Consider the following 22,620-nt stretch of genomic DNA (forward strand, 5'->3'; position numbering starts at 1 on the left):
ACTCATTTCTCTTTATTTCATAATCAAGGTTTCTCCCCCTAGACCTATTTTACTTTTAGATTGGAAATTAGGTCTCAGTAAGTTGCGGAGGGCCTCGTTAAGTAGCCGAGGCTGTCCTCAAACCTGTGATCCTCCTGTCTTAGCCTCCCAAGTACTGGGATTACAAACACGGGCCATCACACCCGGCGAGTTTTTCTTTTGTATGAATATATTACATTTCATTTCTTTCTGCGCTGATGGACATTTGAATGGTTTCCATTATTTCACTAGTATGCCCCCCCCCTCCAGTTCAAGTCTCAGTACCAAAAAAAAAAAAAAACAGGGAATCTTGAGACAGGAGAATCACAGGTTCAAAGCCAGCCAGGGCAACTTAGTGAGGCCCTCTGCAACTTAGTGAGATCCTGCTGCAAAATAAAGAATAAAAAATAGGGCTGGGGATGTAGCTCAGAGGCATTCTACCCCTGAGTTCCATCCTCAGTATCACAAAAAGAAAAGAAAGCCGGCATGGTGGTGCACACCTGAAATTCCAGGGCCTGGGAGGCTGAGATGGGAGGATCTCAGGTTGGAGGCCAGCCTCAGCTAGTAGTGAGATTCTCATCAATCTAGTGAGATCCTGTTTCCAAATAAAATAAGGCTGAGGTGTAGCTGGAAGGTAGAATGCCTCGGTTCAATCTCCAGTACCACCAAAAAAAGAAAGAAAGAGTGATATACATATCGAGAACTAAACCATAGAAAACATAAAGGAAGCACTCGGGTGCGGGTTGGAGGTAGAATATTCCTGGGTTCAGTCTCCAGTACCGCAAAAAAAAGAAAAAGAAAAAAGAAAAAAAAAAAAGAAAAGATTACCTGCCTGACTCCCTATACACTCGGGTTTTCCATCCAACATATTTAGCCTCTGTGTAATCAAGGAATTTGAAGGCAGAAAGTCTCATTCCAAGACGACCATTTAACAAACCCCAAGTTGCTGTTTTTGCAGTGCTGGGGGTGGAACTCAGCACATGCTATACATCCTGCCCTATTTTTTATTCTTTTTTTTTTTTTTTTTGGTGGTACTGGGGTTCCTGGAAGCCCTTCTACCTCCGGGCTACACTCCCAGACCCATTTTATATATTTTTATTTGGAAACAGGGTCTCCTAAGCCAGCGCGCGCGGCTGGCTTCGAACCCGCGCGGTCCTCCCGTCTCCGCCTCCCGAGCGCGGGGATGCCGAGCGTGCCCGCCGCGCCCGGCTGTTTCTTTATTTCGCACCAGGGTCCCACCGAGTTGCAGAGGGCCTCACTGAGCAGCCGCGGCTTCGGTGAGCCGCGAGCCTCCCGCCTCGGCCCCCCCAGGCCGGGACGCCGGCGCGCCCCCCGCGCCCAGGTTTAAGGCCGGCGGCTCCGTTTCTCCATCCGTGAAGAGGGGACGATCCCCGGCCGGCGGGCGTTGAAGCATCCGAAGCAGCTAACTCGGGCGAAACTGCTGCGAACTGTTAGCCGTGCAGGACCAACGCTACCTAACGGCTCGTTCTCGGGCCCGCCCCGGGTTCACACGGATCTAGGGAGCCATTCTGCAACGTCAAACCCGCCCCGGCACCCAGGAGTCGGTTCAAAGCGAGGAGCCCGCGTCCCAACGGAACCCGGAGCGCCCGGGGAGGGGCGGGGCCTCGGCCCGTTGCGCATGCGCGACGCGCAGCAGCGGGTCCGCCCCGGGCGCCTGATTAAAATGCCCGCCTCCAGCTGTGGGCTTCTATTGGCGAGCAGGCCCCATCACACACTTCTCACTTCTGAGATGCACAAGCTCCTGGTAGACGCATTTTGTTTCTACATAGCATTTCCACTGAGGTGCTTTTATTCCGCCGTAATATCTCAATAAAGTTTGCACCTTAGGGCGATTTTTGAAAAAAATAAAAGACACGATAAATCAATTCACAGAGTCACGGGAGGGAGTGAAGGGGCGGGGAAGAAGGCAACTTTTTTTGCTTCTGCTCAGGCACCTCCGCAGCCACCTATGTCCTCGGGGGCGGGGCCGCGCGTGGACCCGATGGACCCCGGCGCCGCCGCCATTTTGGAGTCTTCCCTCCGGCCCTTCCGCCGGCTTTTCGCGCCGCTGCCGCCGCCGCCGTCGCTCGCCGCGGCCCTGTCGGGCAGGATGAATGTGATAGACCATGTGCGGGACATGGCGGCCGCGGGGCTGCACTCCAACGTGCGGCTTCTCAGCAGCCTGCTGCTTACGATGAGCAATAACAACCCGTGAGTGGAGCGGGCGGGAAGCTCGCCGGGGCCGGGCCGGGCCGGGCGGCGAGGCGGGGGCTCGGGGCCACGCGGCGGCAGCGTCCCCGAGTCGGCGCCGGGCGGAACCCTGCGCGGCCGGCTCCTTCCCGCGAAGCTCGCTCGCTCCGTGCGCTCAGACCCAGCGCCTCTGGGCGTGCGCCCTCCTCCCGCTGTGCGAGGCTGACATCTTCCCCCGAGGGGCCGCGCCGTCACCTTGGCAACCCCGGGACGCGGAGACTCGCGGCGCCGGCCGGCGGAGGCCAGAGCAGCGTCTCTTTCGCGTCCGCCGCCCTCCGAGCCTTCCGTGAAGTAGTGGCTAATTCCAGATTCTCCATTGTACTTGGATTCTTTGTCCCGTGGCCCCCGAAGTCAGACATCTGCCGTCGTCTTCCTACGATTTCATCTCCTGGCCCTTCACCGTACTCCAGCGCCCCTGGCTCTTTTTCCTGTTACTTAAAGGCACAAGCTCATCCCCGAGCCTGTGTGTGGGGATTGAGTTGCAGAGGACCTCACCAAGCTACACCCCCTGCCCTATTTTTTATTCTTTATTTTGAAACAGGGTCTCACTGAGTTGCAGAGGGCCTCACCAAGTAGCGGAGGCTGTCTGCGAACCGCCGTCCTCCTGTCTCAGCCTCCCAAATGCTGGGATTACAAGCGTGCGCCACCACGCCCCTCTTAGCCCATGCTTTTCATAGATTAGATTGGCAGGTTCTTCGGTTCACAAGCTTGATTTCACCCAGGGGCGTTCTACCTCCAGGCTGTCTCCCAGCTCTTTTTTTTTGGCGGGTCTGGGGATGGAACCTGCGGTCATTCGACCTCCCAGCCACACTCCCTGTCCTATTTTTTGTTCTTTATTTTGAAACAGGGTCGCCGGGCAAGGTGGCGCAGGCTTGTAATCCCCGCGCTTGGGAGGCGGAGACAGGAGGATCTCAGGTTCAAAGCCAGCTGTGTTGGTTTAAGAGACCCTGCTTCCGAATAAAAACCTATAAAATAGGTCTGGGAGTGTAGCCCGGAGATAAAAGGTGTCGCTCTTCCCACCTATTGAGGAAGCATGGTCCGTGTTAATGAGCTCTCACATAGCCTTAGGGAGATGAAATACCTTGATGGAGCCCACACACCCGGTCAGTGGAGCCGCCGCAGCATCTGGACCCTGGTCCTCTAATTCCAGCTCATCTCCATGCTGACCCTCCACTGTCAGCCACCTCCGAGCGGCATCGCGATGGCATCTTCTGCCCCGGAAGCTGGTCTAGGGCTGAGAGGAGGAGCCTGAGGTGCTCATTACCACTGGCGCTGTGGACCTGCTGTGGACCTGCCCCCTGCGGCGCGCTGACAGTGGGGAGCGCCTTTGGCTGGACTAACCTCAGTCCCTGCTCTCCATAGGTTAGGTTGGCAGGTTCTTAGCTTCACGCGGTGTTTAAGTTCTGAGTTTTATCACGAATATTTTGACTTTTTTTTTTTTTTGGTGTTACTGATTAAACCCAGAGGCTTTCTACCTCTGAGTAGTCACACCCCAGCCGTGTTTTATTTATTTTGAAACAGGGTCTCACTGAGTTGCAAAGAGCATTCCTACACTGCTGAGGCTGGCCTCAGACCTGTGTTTCTCCTGTCTCGCCTCCCAAATACTGAGATTACAAGCATGTGCCACCACACCCGGTTGTAAATTTACTGAAAAGGTGATATACACACTGAAAAAATTCCAGCCATAGAGAAAGGGGTGTGCAGAGCGGTGTCTGTCTCTGCATCTTGAACCCTGGCCAGCCATTTTTCTCCTCAAGACTCAACAACTAAGTCCTTCATGTACCACAGCAAGATACCTATGACTGCATACACAGACACTGTGTTACGATTTATAAGCATCTACTCTGTGGGTGTGACAATGCTTTCTTTAAGTATCAAGTGCTTATTTCTCATTACATTGACTCTTAGGAGTTGGAAGACAGTTTGTATCAAAGCCTTATTTCTGCCAGGCTGGTGGCGCACCTCAGGAAGAGACAGGAGGATCCCTCAGGTTTGAAGCCAGCAAGCTTGCTGGCTTAGGAGACCCTGTTTCCAAATAAAAATGTAAAAATAGGTCTGGGACTGTAGCCGGGAGGTGGAAGGGCTCCCAGGAACCCAGTACCACTACCAAAAAAAAAGAACCCTCATTTCTTTTCTTTTTTCAGCACTCTGGGATGGAATCCCAGAAGTGTTCTATCTGAGCGACACCCCAGCACTGGTGGTGTTTTTTTGGGGGGGCGGGTCTGGGGATGGAACCCAAGGACATTTTACCTCCAAGCTACATCCCCAGCCCTATTTTTTATTCTTTATTTTGGAACAGGGTCTCATTGAGTTGCAGAGGGCCTCACTAAGTAGCTGAGGCTGTCCATTAACCACAATCCGTCTCAGCCTCCCAAATGCTGGGATTACAAAGTATATTCCACCATAGCCAAATCCTTATTTATTTGGAAACAGTCTCATTAGGTTTCTGAAGTCCTCGCTGTGTTGCTGAGGCTGGATTTGAACTTGGGATACTCCTGTTTCAGCCTCCCAAATCAAGTACTGGGGTTACATTCCTGGCTTCATGCCTCCCATTTTAGAGACTAGCCCCCGAGGTCCATTGTTGTACAAGGCTCTGTGCTAGGCTTATGTGCGCACCGAGGTGCCCTGCCATTTCACGGTAGCCATGTAAGGGCGTGCCTTCTCTGTTTCCTAGTGAACTGTTCTCCCCGTCTCAGAAGTACCAGCTCTTGGTGTATCACGCAGATTCCCTCTTCCATGACAAGGAGTATCGGAATGCCGTCAGTAAGTACACCCTGGCTTTGCAGCAGAAGAAAGCCCTGAGCAAGACTTCCAAGGTGAGGCCTTCCACCGGGAGCGCTGCCGCCACGCCGCAGAGCCAGGTAACTCAGGCTGGGCCTGCGCTCTGCTTACATAGCATTATGTTCTGGTGCTGGGGACTGAACCCCAGCCTATGCATGCCAGGCAGGTGCTCTGCCACCGAGCTGTAACCTCAGCCCAGTACTAAAATAACAAGAAACAAGGGCAGCAGGCTCACAGCCAGACTCAGCAACTTAGTGAGTGTAGTGCTGGGAGTGTAGCTCGGAGGCAGAACGCCCATAGGTCTAATCCCCAATAATGGACACAAAACTGATGACTGCTTATATGTAGAAGATAGTACAGTAAAAATAAAAAGTAGCCGGGCGTGGTGGCGCACGCTTGTAATCCCCGCGCTTGGGAGGCTGAGACAGGAGGATTGCACGGGTTCAAAGCCAGCCTCAGCTACTTAGTGAGGCTTTCAGCAACTTAGTGAGACCCTGTTTCCAAATAAAATATGAAAAAGGTCTGGGAGTATAACCTGGAGGTAGAAAGCCTCTGGGTTCCACCCCCAGTACCACCAAAAATAAAAAATAATTAAAAAATAAAAAGTAGTTTAAGCCGGGCGTGGTGGCGCACGCTTGTCATCCCAGCATTCGGGAGGCTGAGACCGGAGGATCGCGGTTCACAGACAGCCTCAGCTACTTAGTGAGGCCCTCTGCAACTCAGTGAGACCCGGTTTCAAAATAAAGAATAAAAAATAGGGCAGGGGGTGTATCTTGGAAGTCAAATGCCCCTGGGCTCCATCCCCAGACCCGCATACACACAAAAAAAGTAGTTTAGAAGGCAACTGAATAGACAGACCAAGGTGTGAAACCACTGAGAGTCAAGAACGTCTCCAACCAACACACAAGGCTGAGAGCAAAGTTCGCTCTGGATGGCTCTAAATACATCAGCTCTGCTGGGTGTGTGGTGCACGCTTGTCATCCCAGCACTCAGGAGGCTGAGACGAGGATCATGGATTTGCGTTTGGCCTCAGCTAATTAGGCCCTCTGCAACTCAGTGAGACCCTGTTTCAAAATAAAAAATAAGCCGGGCGTGGTGGGCACGCTTGTAATCCCCGCGCTTGCGAAGCGGAGACAGGAGGATCGTGCAGGTTCAAAGCCAGCCGCACTGGCTTAAGAGACCCTGTTTCCAAATATAAAAATATAAAAGAGGTATCTGGGAGTGTGGCCTGGAGGTAGAAGAGTTTCCAAGAACACCAGGGTACCACCAAGAAAAAAAAAAGAATAAAAAAATAAGCTGGGAGTGTAGCTTGGAGGTAGAATGCCCTTGGGTTCCATCCCCAGTACTGCAAAATAAATAAATAAATAAATAAACCATAAATTATCTAGGTTCTAGCAGAGTGATGCATTGTTCTCTTTTATAGAAACAGCTTAAGCTGTAAGGTATATTTATAATTTTAATGAAAATAAAACATTTAAGGCCGCCTGTGGTGGCACACACTTGTAATCCCCGCGCTTGGGAGGCAGAGACAGGAGGATCGTGCAGGTTCGAAGTCAGCCGCGCTGGCTTAAGAGACCCTGTTTCCAAATAAAAAGTATAAAATAGGTCTGGGAGTGTAGCCCGGAGGTAGAAGGGCTTCCAGGAACCCCAGTACCACCAAAAAAAAAAAAGAAAAGAAAACATTTAAAATGTCATTGAGAAAGCCAGGCATGGAGGCGCACGCTCGTCATCCCAGCATTCGGGGGGCTGAGACCAGAAGGTCGCGGTTTGCGGACAGCCTCAGCTACTTAGTGAGGCCCTCTGCAACTCAGTGAGACCCTGTTCCAAAATAAAGAATAAAAAATGGGGCAGGGGGTGTAGATCGGAGGTCAAATGCCCCCAGGTTTCATCCCCAGACCTTGCACAAAAAAAAAATGTCATGCAGAGCCGAGCGTGGTGACACTCACTTGTGATCCCAGCATTTGGCAGGCTGAGACAGGAGGACCGCAGGGTCAAGGACAGCCTCAGCTACTTAGTGAGGCCCCCTGCAACTTAGTGAGACCTTGTTTCAAAATAAGGAATAAAAAATAGGGCTGAGGGTGTAGCTTGGAGGTAGAATGCCCCTGGGTTTGATCCTTAGCACCACATACACACACCAAATAATGTCATTCAGTTGCCTGTGAGTTCCTGGCGAAACTTACAGGACATAATTTAAGAATTTTTGGCAGTTTGGGTTGCTTATTAATTAAATGAGTGAAGGAACGAAATTGCAGTGGCCTCGCCATTTAGCAGGACATCCCTTTACTCAAGATGAACCCTGCCAGCCCACTCACCGAAGGTTTCTGGAGTACACGCAGAGGCTGCCGGCTGCAGTGCTCTCTCTGGTTATCGTGCTAGGTACTGACCCTACGGGCATTCTACCTCTCAGCTGTACCTCCAGCCTTATTTTTAGTTTATTTTCTTTCTTTTTATTTTTGGTACTGAGGATTGAGCCCAGAGGTATTCTACCTCCAACCTGCACACCAGGCCCAAATTGATTTTTTATTTGGGAACAGTCTCACTGGGTTGTTAAGAGTCTTGCTAAATTGCCTAGGCTGGCTTTGAAGCTGAGATCCTCCTGTCTCCGCCTCCCAAGTATTGGGATTGCAAGCGCGCGCCACCACGCCTGGCTCTGTCTTTTACTGACTTGTTCTAAATGTTTTTGTGGGTGGAATCAGAATACGTGGGGTCTTGTGTCCTGTCTTCCTTAGCTTGATGTTTTTAAGGTTGATGTTGTAGATGAATCAGTGCTTCCTTCCTTGTTACTGCCAAGTAATATTCCGTTGTATGGACGTACCACATTTTGTTTACTATTCACTGGATGATGGGCGGTTGATCATTCCCACTTTTTACCCACCAATAATGCTGTCCTGAGCATTTGCCTTACGGGTTTGCATGTGAATTTACGAGCTTAGTTCTCTTCACTGATACCTAGGAGCAGAGTTGCTGGGTCCTGTGTCAGCTATGTCTAACACTGTAAGGACCTGCATACCTTTGAGTTTCTCTTTAATGTTTTTTTCTTGTGAGCTCCTTTTTGAGGCGATTTTTTCATTGTTTTAGTGTCTTCCATCTGAAATTGAAGTGAAATACAAAATGGCTGAATGCTACACAATGCTAAAACAAGACAAAGACGCCATTGCCGTGCTCGACGGGATCCCTTCGCGGCAGAGGACCCCCAAGGTGAGTGGCGCCGACGGCACCGCCTGCCTCCACGCTCGCTGTCCACGACACGTTCATCTCCACTCGCTTCCTCGCCCCCAGGCGGTGGGGCCCAGAGACACACAGATGAAACTCTTCAGAGGCCCGTAGATTCCGCTGGTGGGCCTGACACCTGGACACCTCAGTAAACGAGCATCAGCCGGGCGTGGTGGCACACACACTATCATCCTGGCACTTGAGAGGCCGAGACAGGAGGATCGCAGGTTTGAGGCCAGCCTCAGCAACTTGCAAGACCTTCAGCAACATAGTGGGGCCCTGTTTCAAAGGGAACAATGAGCGGGGCTGGGTTTGGGTCGGCGGCGGGACTCTGCTGTGTTACATCTCCCGCACAGCAGCTGCAGCAGCCAGCGTGTTCCTTGATACTTTCCTTACTCCAGGAAATACTGATCGGCAAATGCGGGTGGCAAAACTTGCTTTTTCTCCTCTGTACTGAGATGGAGCCTGGGACCTCTTGGAAGCTGCTCAAGTGCCAGGCCCACGCCTCTTTATTTATTTATTTAGCCAGTTGTGGTGGCACGTGCCTTTAATCCTAATAAGTTTGGAAGGATCACAAGTTTGAGGATAGCTTCGTCCACTTTGTGAGACCCTGCGCAGCTTAATGAGACCTTGTTTCAAAGTAAAAAAAAGAGCCAGGCGTGGCGGCGCACGCTTGTCATCCCAGCATTCGGGAGGCTGAGACTGGAGGATCGCGGTTCGCGGCCAGCCTCAGCTGCTTAGTGAGGCCCTCTGCAACTCTGTGAGACCCTGCTTCAAAATAAAGAATAAAAAATAGGGCATGGGGGGGGCGCTTGGAGGTCGGATGCCCCTGGGTTCCATCCCCAGACCCGCAAAAAATAAAGAATAAGAAATATGTTTGGTGGGTGTATCTCAGAGGTAGAAAATCCCTGGCTTCAATCCCCAGTACTACCAAAAAAAAAAAAATTAAAACAGGAGCCAGGCGTGGTGGTGCGCATCTCTAGCCCCAGTGCTTGGGAGGCTGAGGCAGGAGGATCTCAGCTTCACAGCCAGCCTCAGCTGCTTAGTGAGGCCCTCTGCAACTTAGAGAGACCCTGTTTCCAAATAAAGAATAAAGAATCAGGCTGGAGGTATAGCTCAGAGGTAGAGTGCCCCTGGGTCCATCCCCAGTAGGTGTGTGTATGAGTGAGAGTTACTGCGGGTGTGTGTGTGTGCGTGTGCGCGCGTTTTACTGGGATTAAACTCAGGCGGTCTACCTCCAAACCACACCCTCGGCCCTATTTATTTATTCCTTCCTTCCTTCCTTTCTTTCGAAACAGGGTCTCACTAAATTATGCAGAGCTTGAAGCTGAGGTTGGCCACGCACCTCCTCCCAAGTACTGGGGTTACAGGCGTATGTGACCATGCCTGGCTTTTTTTTTTTTTTTTTTTTTTTTTTTTTTTTTTTTTTTGTGGTACTGGGGTTCCTAGAAACCCTTCTACCTCTGGGCTACACTCCCAGACACCTATTTTTTATGTTTTTATTTGGAAACAGGGTCTCTTAAGCCAGCAAGGCTGGCTTTAAACCTGCACGATCCTCCTGTCTCTGCCTCCCAAGTGCGGGGATTACAGGCGTGCGCCACCATACCCAGTGCTTACTTTATTTTGAAACAGGGTCGCACTGAGTTGCGGAGGGCCTCACTACGTAGCTGAGGCTGTCCGCGAACCACAGTCCTCTTGTCTCAGCCTCCCAAATGCTGGGATAACAAGCGTGTGCTACCACACTCGGCCAAATTTTTAAATATATATATTTCTATACCAACAACATCAGTTTCTCGCCATTTGTTTGTGGTACTGGGGATTGAACCAGGGTCGTTCTACCACCGAGCTACACCTCCAGCCCTACTTAATTTTGAAACAGGGTCTCACTAAGTAGCTGAAGCTGGCAGTGAACCGCGATCCTCCTGTCTCCGCCTCCCAGGTCCTGGGATGACAGGTGTGCCCACCGCGCCCAGGTCTCGCTCCGGTAGGAGTGTCTGGAAATGTGTTTCAGAAATTGTGGCTGCGTGTGTCCCACGGGTGGAATATGGCTTTACGGTTTTCCCAAGAGGATTTGTTTTAAACCTGACCTGTCCACTAGGTCACGCTCAGAACCTGTCCTGTTGCAGTGATGTGAAGGCACCCGATGGCATTGGGTGTTTGCCGAGACAGATGTGTTCTCGGTCTGTTGCTGCGAGCAGCCAGGATCTAAGCGGACGCTTGCTCCTTCAGCGGGGCTGGCGTGTGAGGTTGCCCTTTAACTCCTCCCTTTGCCTTTCCAATGGCCTGACGCGGGACAGCTGAGGGCAGACGAGGAAGGGCCTGGTTCCTCCTGTCCTGTTATTTCTGCCTGGTCGGCCGTGGGCGCCGGTGGCGGGCGGTTGGGCATTCGACCTCGGAATTACACCCTCTGCCCTGTCTTTTATTCTTTATTTTGAAACAGGGTCTCACTGAGTTGCAGAGGGCCTCACTAAGTAGCCGAGGCTGGTCGCGAACCACGATCCTCTGGTCTCAGCCTCCCGAATGCTGGGATGACGAACGTGCGCCGCCACGCCCGGCTCTCTTTTTATTTTTGGAAACAGGGTCTCACTAAGTTGCTGAGGAGCTTGCTAAAAGGTGCTGGAGACTGGCCTTAAACCTGTGGTCCTCCTTCCCAGCCTCCGGGTACTGGGGTCGCAGGCGCCCTGTGTGGGTGGGCCCGCGCCAGCAGGTCGCTCTGTATTCACGTGGTACTTCGAGCAGATTCTCCAGTTACAAGCAGTGCAGAGAGGCTGTGAACCTCAGGACGCGTTCGTAAACACACGTGCTCACTGCCCCTGGTTTGTTTCTGCAGATCAACATGATGCTGGCCAACCTGTACAAGAAGGCGGGCCAGGAGCGCCCCTCGGTCACCAGCTACAAGGAGGTCCTGCGGCAGTGCCCGTTAGCCCTTGATGCCATTCTGGGTAGAGATGATTGTCTGTTGTTTTGGAGTATTTACTGTCAAACATGGTAGTACTCAGCCGGGCCTGACGGCACGCACCTGTAACCCCGGTACTGGGGAAGCTGAGACAGGAGGTTTGCAGGTTCGTGACCAACCTCAACAACTCAGCAAGCCTCTGTTTCCAAAGAAAATATAAAATAGGTCTTGGGGTCTAGCTCTGCGGCAGAATGCCCCTGGGTTCAGATAGTAGTTCTCAATCACAGAATTGTTGTTATTTTTTTTAAAGTTCCCTGCAACCAAATATGGTGGTGCACACTTGTAATCTCAGTACTTGGGAGGCTGAGACAGGAGGATCACATGTTCGTGGCCAGCCTCAGCGACTTAGTAAGGCCCTCCACAATTTAATAAGACCCTGTATCGAAATAAAAAATAAAAGCCGGGCGTGGTGGCGAACGCTTGTAATCCCAGCATTCGGGAGGCTGAGACCTGGAGAATCGCGGTTCGCAGACAGCCTCAGCTACTTAGTGAGGCCCTCTGCAACTCAGTGAGACCCGGTTTCAAAATAAAGAATCAAATATAGGGCTGGGGGTGTAGCTCGGAGGTCAAATGCCCCTGGGTTCCATCCCCAGACCCGCAAAAAAAAAAAAAAAAAAAAAAAGAAATAAAAAATAAAGAAAAAAGGAAGCCGGGCATGACGGCACATGCTCGTCATCCCAGCATTCGGGAGGCTGAGACAGGAGGAATCGGGTTCGCAGCCAGTCTCAGCTACTTAGGCCCTTTACAACTCAGTGAGACCCTGTTTCCAAATAAAGAATAAAAAATAAGGCTGGGGGTATAGCTCAGAGGTAGAATGTCCCTGGGTTGAATCTCCAGTACAACAACAAAAAAAGTTCCCTGTATTGTCAAAAAATATATATTTGTGTGTGTGTGTGTGTGTGTGTGTGTGTATGTATGTGTGTGTGTGGTGCTAGGGGTTGAACACAAGAGCATTCAGCCTCTGAGCTATATCCTCAGCCCTATTTTATTTGGAAACAGTCTTGCTAAGGTGTTAGGCTGGCCTCGTGCCGTGATCCTCTGTCAGCCTCCTGAGTGCTGGATTGCAGATGTGCACCCCACGCCCGGCTGAGAACTGTTAGAGAATCTCGGCTGGGGTGTGGCTCAGTGGCCGAGCGTGCTTACCGTGCTCTAGACCCTGGCTTTCATCCGAGGACCAAGGAACATGTCTGGTCTCTGCCGTGCTGTGTGCGTTCGGGGAGGGAGCGCAGCCCAGGTCCTCGCGCCGTGGGAGAGGGCACCACGCTCACCGTGTCTCCTGTTTTCTGCCGCCTTAGGTCTTCTGTCCCTGTCCGTAAAAGGCGCAGAGGTGGCATCGATGACGATGAACGTGATCCAGACTGTGCCTCACCTGGACTGGCTCTCGGCGTGGATCAAAGCCTACGCCTTCGCGCACACCGGCGACAACCCCCGAGCCATCAACACCATCTGGTAAGGGCCGCGCTGTCCACAGCCCGCACCTCTGAAGGTCTGGGGTAACCGTAGAAAAACAAGGCGCTAGCAGGGCGTGGTGGCGCCCACTTGAATCCCAGTACTGAGACTGGAGGATCGCGGTTCTCAGCCAGCCTCAGCTACTTAGCGAGGCCCTCTGCAACCTAGTGAGACCCTGTTTCAAATAAAGAACAAAAAATAGGGCAGGAGGCGTAGCTCGGAGGTCAAATGCCCCTGGGTTCCATCCCCAGACCCGCAAAAAAAGAAGAAAGAAACAAAATCAAGCCAGGCATGGTGGCACACACTTGTAATCCCAGCATTTGAGAGGCTGAGACAGGAGGATCCGGCTTTGTGGACAGTGTCAGCTACTACTTAGTGAGGCCCTTTGCAACTCAGTGAGACCCTTTTTCAAAATAAAGATTGAAATAGGGCTGAGGGTACAGCTTGGAGGTAGCATGCCCCTGGGTTCCATCCCTGGTACTGCAAGGAAGGAAGGAAGGAAGATAGCTGGGGAGCGAGTGGTGGCTTACTCCCTGTGTTCACCGTCCTGTCCTTTACGACATTTTTAAATCATTAGCTCAGGAGAATCTAAGCTGGACGTGGTGGCGCACGCTTGTCATCCCAGCATTCGGGAGGCTGAGACCAGAGGATCGCGGTTCGCGGACAGCCTCAGCTACTTAGTGAGGCCCTCTGCAACTCAGTGAGACCCGGTTTCAAAATAAAGAATAAAAAAATAGGGCAGGGGTATAGCTTGGAGGTCAAATGCCCCTGGGTTCCATCCCCAGACCTGCAAAAAAAAAAGAAAAGAAAAGAAGAGAATCTAGTGTATACAGTTCATTTAGTCTTTTTTTTTTTTTTTTGAAGCAGGGTCTCACTGTTGCTGGGATGTAGCTCAGTGGCAAAGCGCTGGCAAGTGCACCGTCCTGGCTTCAATCCCCAGTCCAAAATGACCCCCTTTCAAACGGTCTCACTGAGTTGCGGAGGGCCTCACTGAGTAGCTGAGGCTGTTCACAAACCGTGATCCTCCGGTCTCCACCTCCCGAATGCTGGGATGACAAGTGTGCGTCACCACGCCTGGGACAGCCTCAGCTACTTAGTGAGGCCCTCTGCAAATTAGTGAGACCCTGTTTCAAAATAAAGAATAAGCCAGGCATGGTGGCGCACACTTGTAATCCCCGCGCTTGGGAGGCGGAGACAGGAGGATCACACAGGTTCTAAGCCAGCCTCACTGGTTTAAGAGACCCTGTTTCCAAATATAAAAAATAGGTCTGGGAGTGTAGCCCAGAGGTTTCCAGGAAGCCCAGTACCACCAAAAGTAAATAAATAAAGTAAAATAGGGCTGGCGGGTAGTTTAGAACACCCCTGGGTTCAATCCCTAGTACCACACACACACGCACACACACGCAAACTAAGGATTTATCATAGGTTTTAAAGTTCAGTGCTTAATATCTTTAAGTTCACTAGAGAAAAAGTCCTTATTGCGAGATAACGTGGACCTGCTGGGAAGCTTAGCGGACCTGTACTTCAGAGCCGGAGACAATAAGAACTCCGTCCTCAAGTTTGAACAAGCACAGATGTTGGACCCGTACCTGATCAAAGGTGCGTGGTGGGCAGGGTGGGAGTGGTGGGCTGGGGCAGGTCACGGGATGGGCAGGGTTGCGGGACTGTTGAGACCATTTTTCAGAGAAAAGAAAATTAAGGGTTTTTTTTTTGTGTGTGTGTGTGGTACTGGGGGTGTAACCCAGGGGCATTCTACCTCCGAGCTACACCCCCAACCCTATTTTTTATCTTTATTTTGAAACAGGGTCTCTCTGAGTTGCAAAGCTCCTAAGTAGTAGCTGAAATTGGCCTCGAACCGTGATCCTCCTGTCTCAGCCTTGTAGATGCTAGGATTTTTGTCACCATGCCTGGCTTTTTTTTTTTTTTTTTTTTTTTTTTTTTTGCGGGTCTAGGGATGGAACCCAGAGGCATTCGACCTCTGAGCTACACCCCCTGCCAACTTTTTTATTTTTTTTATTTTGAAACAGGGTCTCACTGAGTTGCCTTGCTTAGTAGCTGAGGCTGTCCACGAACTGCGATCCTCCGGTCTCAGCCTCCCAAATGCTGGGATTACAACTTAGATTTCTTATAATGTCTTTACCTCTCTTTAGGTCCTGACATGTCTCTAACACTTTGCTTCCATTCGGAGCAGTTGTTTTTGCTTGAATTCAAGTGTTATCTCCTTAAAGACCATTATTTGAATTTTTTTTCTTTTAGAGATCGTCATAGTCCCTTTTAAGTTATAAATTTATGATGTGCCTGACAGGATTTGGATGGTATCCCCGAACTATAATATCCTTTTAGGGAAATCAGTTTTACTGTGTCCCTAATATAATTAAAAGAAAGGGGAAGAGACATTAAGAAAGGAATAAGGTCGCTGGGCATGATCGTGCGTGGCCATAATCCCAGTACTTGGAGGCTGAGACAGGAGGGTAGGAGGATCACGGGTTCAAGGCCAGCCTCAGCAGCTTTTTGAGATTCTCAGCAACTTAGAGAGACCCTGTTTCAGAATAAAAAATAAAATAGGGCCGGGGGCTTAGCTTGGAGGTGGAACTCCTGGGTTCAACCCCCAATTCCACACAAAAGAAGAGACAGACAAGGGTGAGGTGCCTGCTGGGAGGCGGCAGTGTGCGGCCACAGTGGGAGCCTTTGCGGGCGGTGCAGTGAGGCCCCCGCCCGGGCGGACAGAGCGGGAGCAGGTGGTGTGGGCAGGTGTCCCGGGGTGGCAAGAGGAGTGTCCCCAGGTCTGCGCCCTTCATAGACCTCCGGAGAGAAGAGGGCCTGGGCCGGGTGGGCGGGGCCTTGCCTTGTGGGGTGATGCACACGCTTTTCCTGGGGGCCGCATGGCCACAGCCGGAGCTGCGTCTTGAGCGGGTGGATCGGTGGATACGCACTGACCGCTGGCCCCAGGAGAGCGCACTCGGCTGGTGCCTTTTTTGGGCCTATTGTGAGTTAGGATAGCTGCGTGTCACGCCACAGATACTGAGGCAAGCAGTTGCTGAAAATAGCAGGCTTTGCCTGCCGTTTTGTTTTTTTGGTACTGGGATGTGAACACCCAGGGGCATTCCGTCTCTGAGCTACGTCCTCAGCCCTTTATTTTTAAATTTTGAAATAGGAAATTTGCTGAGGGTTAGGCAGGCCTCAAACGTGTGATCCTCCTGTCTCGGCCTCCTAAGTGCTGAGGTTCAAGCGTGCACCACTGTGCACTGGCTGGGGAGGGGCTCTGCAATCCAAGCGGCAGAGCCCCTAGGAAGGAGGGCCAGCGAGCAGGGCCCCCCACGCTGAGCTCCCGTCGCCGCCCCTAGCCGTCATGATGAGCGGCGCCTCCTCTCACCCGCCCGCCCTCCCTTCTTCGTAGGGATGGATGTGTACGGCTACCTCCTGGCGCGGGAAGGGCGGCTGGAGGACGTGGAGAACCTGGGCTGCCGCCTTTTCAACATCTCTGATCAGCATGCAGAGCCCTGGGTGGTCTCGGGGTACGTGTGCCTCCCTTCTCCCCATTTCCAGTAGAGTCTTCGGAGAGCGTGGTTTTCCTAAACAGTATATAGGCTGAGAGCACAGGGTTTCGTTTTTGTTTTTGTTTTTCTGTACTGGGGATAGAACCCAGAGCCAGTCTACGTCCCACCGCACCCCAGGCTCTCGGTTGCGAAGGGCCTCACTAAGGACCTGAGGTTGGCTGTGAACCTGCGATCCTCCCGGCTCAGCCTCCCAAGGGGGGGATTACAAGTGTGCGCCATCGCACCCTGTGAAAGCGCAGGTTGAAGAGGGGATCAGAAGTGGGGTGTAGAGCCGAGCGTGGTGTCACACGCGTGTAATCCCAGTGCTTGGGAGGCTGAGACGGGAGGAGCACAGTTCATGGACAGACTTAGTGAGGCCGGTTGCAACTCAGTAAAACCCTATTTCAAAATAAAAATTTAAAAGAAAAAAATGACTGGGGATGTGGCTTGGAGGTGGAGTGCCCTGGGTTCCATCCCCACTACCACAAGGTAAATGTCAGGTGTGCTGCACACCTGTGATCCCAGTACTTGGGAGACTGAGACAGGATCACAGATTCGAGGACAGCCTCAACAACCTAGGGAGACCCTTTTCATAATAAAAAATAAGGCTGGGGGTGTGTCTCAGAGGTAGAATGCCCTAGGTTCCAGCTCTAGTGCCACCAGAATAAATAAATGTAAATAAACACAGCGGGCATTGCTGCTGGCCTGGCTTCACAAATTCCCCGAATGTCTCTCAGCTCATCCTCATGTCTGGGTCAGCAGGTTCTTTTCAGTTATTTCCTTCCGTGTCAGACTTCCCCTCGGAGTGAAAACGTCGTCGCTATCTTGGTGGCCCTGGCGTCCCACCGCCGTCTCGAGCCGTGGCTGTGCGCCCGCTCGGTGCTCAGGCCTTGCCTCCGTTCTCTGGTCCTGGGTGGTGTCTCCGTGTCCTCGCAGGTAATTTTGGCGGGTTTCTCCCCAGGTGTCACAGCTTCTATAGCAAGCGCTACTCCCGCGCCCTCTACCTGGGAGCCAAGGCCATTCAGCTGAACAGCAACAGTGTTCAAGCTCTGCTGCTTAAAGGAGCAGCTCTCAGGAACATGGGCCGCGTCCAGGAAGCAATAATCCATTTCCGGGAGGCCATCCGGCTCGCCCCCTGCCGCCTGGATTGCTATGAAGGTGAGGCAGTGGGTCAGACCAGCCATGGGCCCGCGAGGGGGCGCTGCGCCTGGCGGAGGGTCCCCAGGCCAGGGGCCAGCTCTGGTGTGTTAAGAGTTAGAGCAGATGGTACATGCCTGAATCCCACTCCTCGGGAGGCAGACAGGAGGATCACAGGCGCAAGGGCAGGCCTTCGCGGCTGCCAAGGACCCTGGCCCTGCTCCTCAGCCTTCCTGCCGCACACCTCCAGCTCATCTCCGTCGTCCATCCGCCTGGCCTCTTGCAGCCCTGGCTGCAGTAGGACTGCACTGGGCGAGGGGCACCTCGCCATCCCAGGGCTCAGATCCTGTTCCAACAAGAAAGAAAACAGGCCAGGGTGGCCGGGGGCGGAGGGAAGCGCGGCACGACTGAAGCTGTGGCCGCTCTGTCTTCAGGTCTCATCGAGTGTTACTTGGCCTCCAACAGCGTCCGGGAAGCCATGGTGATGGCCAACAGTGTTTACAAGACGCTCGGCGCCAGCGCGCAGACCCTCACCCTGCTGGCCACCGTCTGCCTGGAAGACCCCGTGACCCAGGAGAAAGCCAAGACCCTGCTGGACAAGGCCCTGACCCAAAGGCCTGACTACATCAAGGCCGTGGTGAAGAAAGCGGAGCTGCTGAGTGAGTGCTGCCCTGCGCCGCCCCCCGCCGGCCCCATGAGCGGGGCTGAGGCAGGAGGTTGCTGCCAGCCAGCCTCAGCTACCCCGGTGAGGTCTCTGCAACCTCAGAGACCCTGGTTCAAAATAAAGAAAATAGGGTTGGGGTGGAGCTCAGAGGTAGAATGTCCCAAGATTCCATCCCCAGCACTGCAAAAGATAAAAACACAAAATATGGCCGGGCGTGGTGGCGCACGCTTGTCATCCCAGCATTCGGGAGGCTGAGACAGGAGGATCGTGGTTCGCAGACAGCCTCAGCTCCTTAGTGAGGCCTCCGCAACTCAGTAAGACGCTGTTTCTAAACAGAATGAAAAATAGAGCTGGGATTGGAGCTCAGACATACAGAATGCCCCTAGGTTCCATCACCAGTAACCCAAAAACTAACTAAATAAAACCAAATGTCAGTGCCTTTCCAGCCCCAGCTGGTTACATATAACCAGGTAGGTATTTTTTTGTTTGTTTGTGTGTGTGTGGTTTTTTTTTTTTTTTTTTGGTACTGAGGGTAGAACCCAGGAGCATTCTGCCTCGAAGCTACACTACCAGTCTCTCTCTCTCTCTCTCTCTCTTTCTTTTTTTTTTTTTTTTTTTTTTTTGCGGGTCTGGGGGTAGAACCCAGGGGCATTCGACCTCTGGGCTATACCCCCTGCCCTAGTTTTTATTCTTTTTTTATGTGTGTGGTACTGGGGATCCTGGAAACCCTTCTACCTCTGGGCTACACTCCCAGACATATTTTTTTATATTTTTATTTGAAAACAGGGTCTCTTAAGCCAGCAAGGCTGGCTTCGAACATGTGAAGTCCTCCTGTCTCCACCTCCCAAGTGCAGGGATTACAAGCATGAGCCACCATGAACGGCATAGTTTTTATTCTTTAATTTGAAAGTGTCTCACTAAGTAGCTGAGGCGGTTCGCTAACTGCAGTCAGTCCTCTGGTCTCAGCCTCCTATATGCTGGGATTACAACCCTGTGCCACCACACCTGGCATTTATTTGTTTGTTTGTTTTTGTGGTACTGGGGGTAGAGCCCATAAGTATTCTACATCTGGGCTATGCCCCCAGCCCTATTTTCTATTTTATTTGGAAACAGGGTCTCACTAACTTGCTGAGAGCCTCACTGAGTAGCTGAGGCTGGCTTCGAACCTGTGATCCTCCTGTCTCAGCCTCCCAAGCACTGGGATTACAAGCGTGCGCCACCACACCTGGCTGGCTTTTATTTATTTTGAAACTGGATCTCACAGAGTTGCAAAGGGCCTCCTAAGTAGCTGAGGCTGTCCGCGAACCGTGATCCTCCTGTCTCAGCCCCCCGAATGCAGGGATTACAAGCGTGCGCCACCACACCTGGCTTTTTATTCTTTATTTTGAAACAGGGTCGCACTAAGTTATGGAGGGCCTCACCAAGTAGCTGAGGTTGTCCATGAACTGTGATCTTCTGGTCTCCGCCTGCCAAATGCTGGGATTACAAGTATATGCCACCATACCCGGCTCCAAGCCTGTTTTTTTGTCTTTATTTGAAAACAGGGTCTCCCTGAGTTTCAAAGGGCCTCACTCAGTAGATGAGACTGTGCGGGAACCTGGATCCTCCTCTCTCGCCTACCAAGTGCTGGGGTTACAAGCGCGCGCCAACACGCCCAGCGTAGGTGTGTTTTTTTGCAGCAAGTCCAACACCACTTTTTTGTGGGGGGGGGTACTGGGGTTCCTGGAAGCCCTTCTACCTCCGGGCTACACTCCCAGACCTATTTTATATATTTTTTTTATTTATAAACAGGGACTCTTAAGCCAGAGAAGCTGGCTTCAAACCAACGCGATCTTCCTGTCTCTGCCTCCCAACAAGCATGTGCCATCACGCCCGGCCCAACACCACTTTATTTTGGCACAAGCCAGGTGTGGTAGCGCACGCTTGTAATCTCAGTAATTGGGAAGCTGAGACAGGAGGATCACAGGGTCCCTCAGCTACTTAGGCCCTCTGCAACTTAGCGAGACCCTGTTTCAAAATAAAGAATAAAAAATAGAATTCGGGGTATAGCTTGGAGGTAAAATGCCCCTGGGTTCAATCCCCAGTACCACACACACAAAAAAAAGGTCTGGGCCGGGCGTGATGATGCACGCTTGTCATCCCGGCATTTGGAAGTCTGAGCCTGGAGGATCTCAGTTCGCGGACAGCCTCAGCTACTCAGGCCCTCCGCAACTTAATGAGACCCTGTTTGAAATTAAAGAATAAAAAATAGGGCAGGGGGTGTAGCTCAGAACTGGGTTCAGTTCACAGTAGTAGCCCCCAAAATTAGCATAACCAAATGTAGCTGGTGTACACTTGCTTAAATTGGCTTGAACCAGCTAAAATTGCTTCCTTAGTACCTGTTAGGTTGCTTTTATCTGAGTTAAGTTGTCCGGAACTAGTTGGGCTGAACGTAGCTTACTAGCTGCGTCCGTGTGAGCCGCTTGGACTCTGGGCTCTCGGGATTTCTCTCTTGGCCTTGGTTCTTTAGTCCTAGTTTATTTATTGAGTTTATTTTGGTTCCTGGCTCCAGCCCAAGGTCACGGGGTGGCTGGGAGGGAGCGCAGGGACACACGAGATGGGCGCCGCTCGTCCTGATGTAGGACAGACCCCAGGACTTGAGCTAGTTTAGCAAATAATGTAATTTGATTTTTATTTTTTTTCAGTACCAAGGATTGAACCCAGAGGCATTCTACCTCCGAGCTACACCCCCAGCCCTATTTAATTATTTAATTATTTATTTATTTGTAGTACTGGAAATGGAACCCAGGGGCAGTCAGTCTCCAAGCTACACCCCCAGCTCTATTTTTATTTATTTTGAAACAGGATCCTGTTTCAAGGGCCTCACTAAGTAGCTGAGGCTGTCTGTGAACCACAATCCTCCTTTCTCAGCCCCCCGAATGCTGGGATGACAAGCGTGCACCACTGCGCCCAGCATGTTGAGAGTACATTTTAAAACTCAGAACTGAGACCCGGCCAGGTGTGGTGGCGCACGCCCCTAATCCCAGTACTTGGAAGGCTGAGACCAAAGGGTCACAGGTTTGAGGCCGGCCTCGGCAGGAGAGCTAGATTCTCGCCACCTATCAAGACCCTGTTTCAGAACCAAAAATAAAATTGGGCTGGGATGACGCTCAGAAGTAGAATACCTCTGGGTTCAATCCTCAGAACCACAGAAAATACATGAATAAAACTCGCATCCAGAGCCAGGCTCAGGGCTCTTACCGAGGTAGCCTTGGACGCTCCGGCCCTCAGCTTTGCCCTGAGGCGGCTGCTTGGAGCGCGCATTGGTGGAGCGGGGTTGTGCCTCCGATGGCCGCAGAGGAGCGCCAAGCCCTTGTTCTCTTCAGGCAGAGAGCAGAAGTACGAAGACGGCATCGCCCTGCTGAGGAATGCGCTGGCCAACCAGAGCGACTGTGTCCTGCACCGCATCCTCGGGGACTTCCTGGTGGCCGTCAGTGAGTACCAGGAAGCCATGGACCAGTACAGCATCGCGCTGAGGTAGGCAGCCGGCGCTGTGTGAGATGTGAGAAGGGGAGCAGGGGCGGGGTGTGTAGTGAAAAGCCAGCGGTATGCCTGGGATCCTGACGCTTGGGAGGCTGAGGTGGGAGAATTGCTTATATGAGGACAGCCTTAGGAGCTAGCAAGGCTTGTCAGCCTAGCAAGATCCTGTTTCAAAAATCAAAATAAAGGCCAGATGTGATTATAATCCCAGCATTCAAGAGGCAGAGACCGAAGAATCGAGGTTCAGGGACAACCTCCACTACTTAGGCCCTCTGCAACTCAGTGAGACCGTTTCAAAATAAAAATACAAAATACCACAGGAGGTGTAGCTTGGAGGTTAAATGCCCCTGGATTCCATCCCCAGACACGCGTGTGCACACACACAATAAATAACAGCCGGTCGTGGGGGCGCACACTTGTAATCCCAGCACTTGGGAGGCAGAGACAGGAGGATCGCCCAGGTTCGAAGCCAGCCTTAGCAGCCTAGTGAGGCTCTCAGCAACTTAGTGAGACCGTTTCCAAATAAAATACAAAGTAGGTCTGGAAGTGTAGCCCGGAGGTAGAAAGCCTGGGTTCCACCCCCAGTACCACCAAAAGAAAAAACCAGAGCGAGCTGGGCCGGGGCTGCGGCTGGAGGGCCGCCTCGCCCGCTCAGGCTCCAACTGTGTCCTCTCTCCTTTGTCCCTGGCCAGCCTGGACCCCAATGACCAGAAGTCCCTGGAGGGCATGCAGAAGATGGAGAAGGAGGAGAGCCCCACGGACGCCACGCAGGAGGAGGACGTGGATGACATGGAGGGCAGCGGGGAAGAGGGCGACCTGGAGGGCAGCGACAGCGAGGCGGCCCAGTGGGCTGACCAGGAGCAGTGGTTCAGCGTGCAGTGAGGCCGGCCCGCACCCTGGGGACGCGCCTGCGGCGGGACGCCCTGGCCGCCTCGCCCGAGTTCCCATTAAACAAGTGAACCCTAGGACCTCTTCCGTGTGGCCGCCGCGGTGTGCTTGCTCCACGCAGCCTCGGGGCTTGGCTCACCCGGGAAACCTGCCCCGCAGAGCCGGCTGGGCGGGCACGCTGGGACCAGCCCAGGAGCCAGAGGCAGGAT

At 52.3% G+C, this 22,620-nt stretch overlaps 1 protein-coding gene across 2 annotated transcripts; it reads left to right on the forward strand.

Moving 5' to 3' along the window:
- Positions 1-2,113: 2,113 nt before the first annotated feature.
- On the forward strand, positions 2,114-22,405 carry ANAPC7 (anaphase promoting complex subunit 7; the record flags this gene model as incomplete). Of its 2 annotated transcripts, XM_080717452.1 has the most annotated exons (11): positions 2,114-2,229; positions 4,943-5,129; positions 8,128-8,247; positions 11,093-11,204; positions 12,514-12,667; positions 14,124-14,266; positions 16,065-16,182; positions 17,165-17,361; positions 17,775-17,999; positions 21,370-21,520; positions 22,216-22,405. In XM_080717452.1, the coding sequence occupies 11 exons, from the start codon at positions 2,129-2,131 to the stop codon at positions 22,403-22,405; spliced, it is 1,698 nt and encodes a 565-aa protein (XP_080573578.1). The 2 variants fall into 2 exon arrangements, with proteins under 2 accessions (XP_080573578.1, XP_080573579.1); XM_080717453.1 differs by lacking the exon at positions 17,775-17,999 and having other exon boundaries at positions 2,129-2,229.
- Between the last annotated feature and the right edge of the window lie 215 nt (positions 22,406-22,620).

Source organism: Muscardinus avellanarius (assembly GCF_963383645.1).
Source record: "Muscardinus avellanarius genome assembly, chromosome: 21".
NCBI lineage: Eukaryota > Metazoa > Chordata > Mammalia > Rodentia > Gliridae > Muscardinus > Muscardinus avellanarius.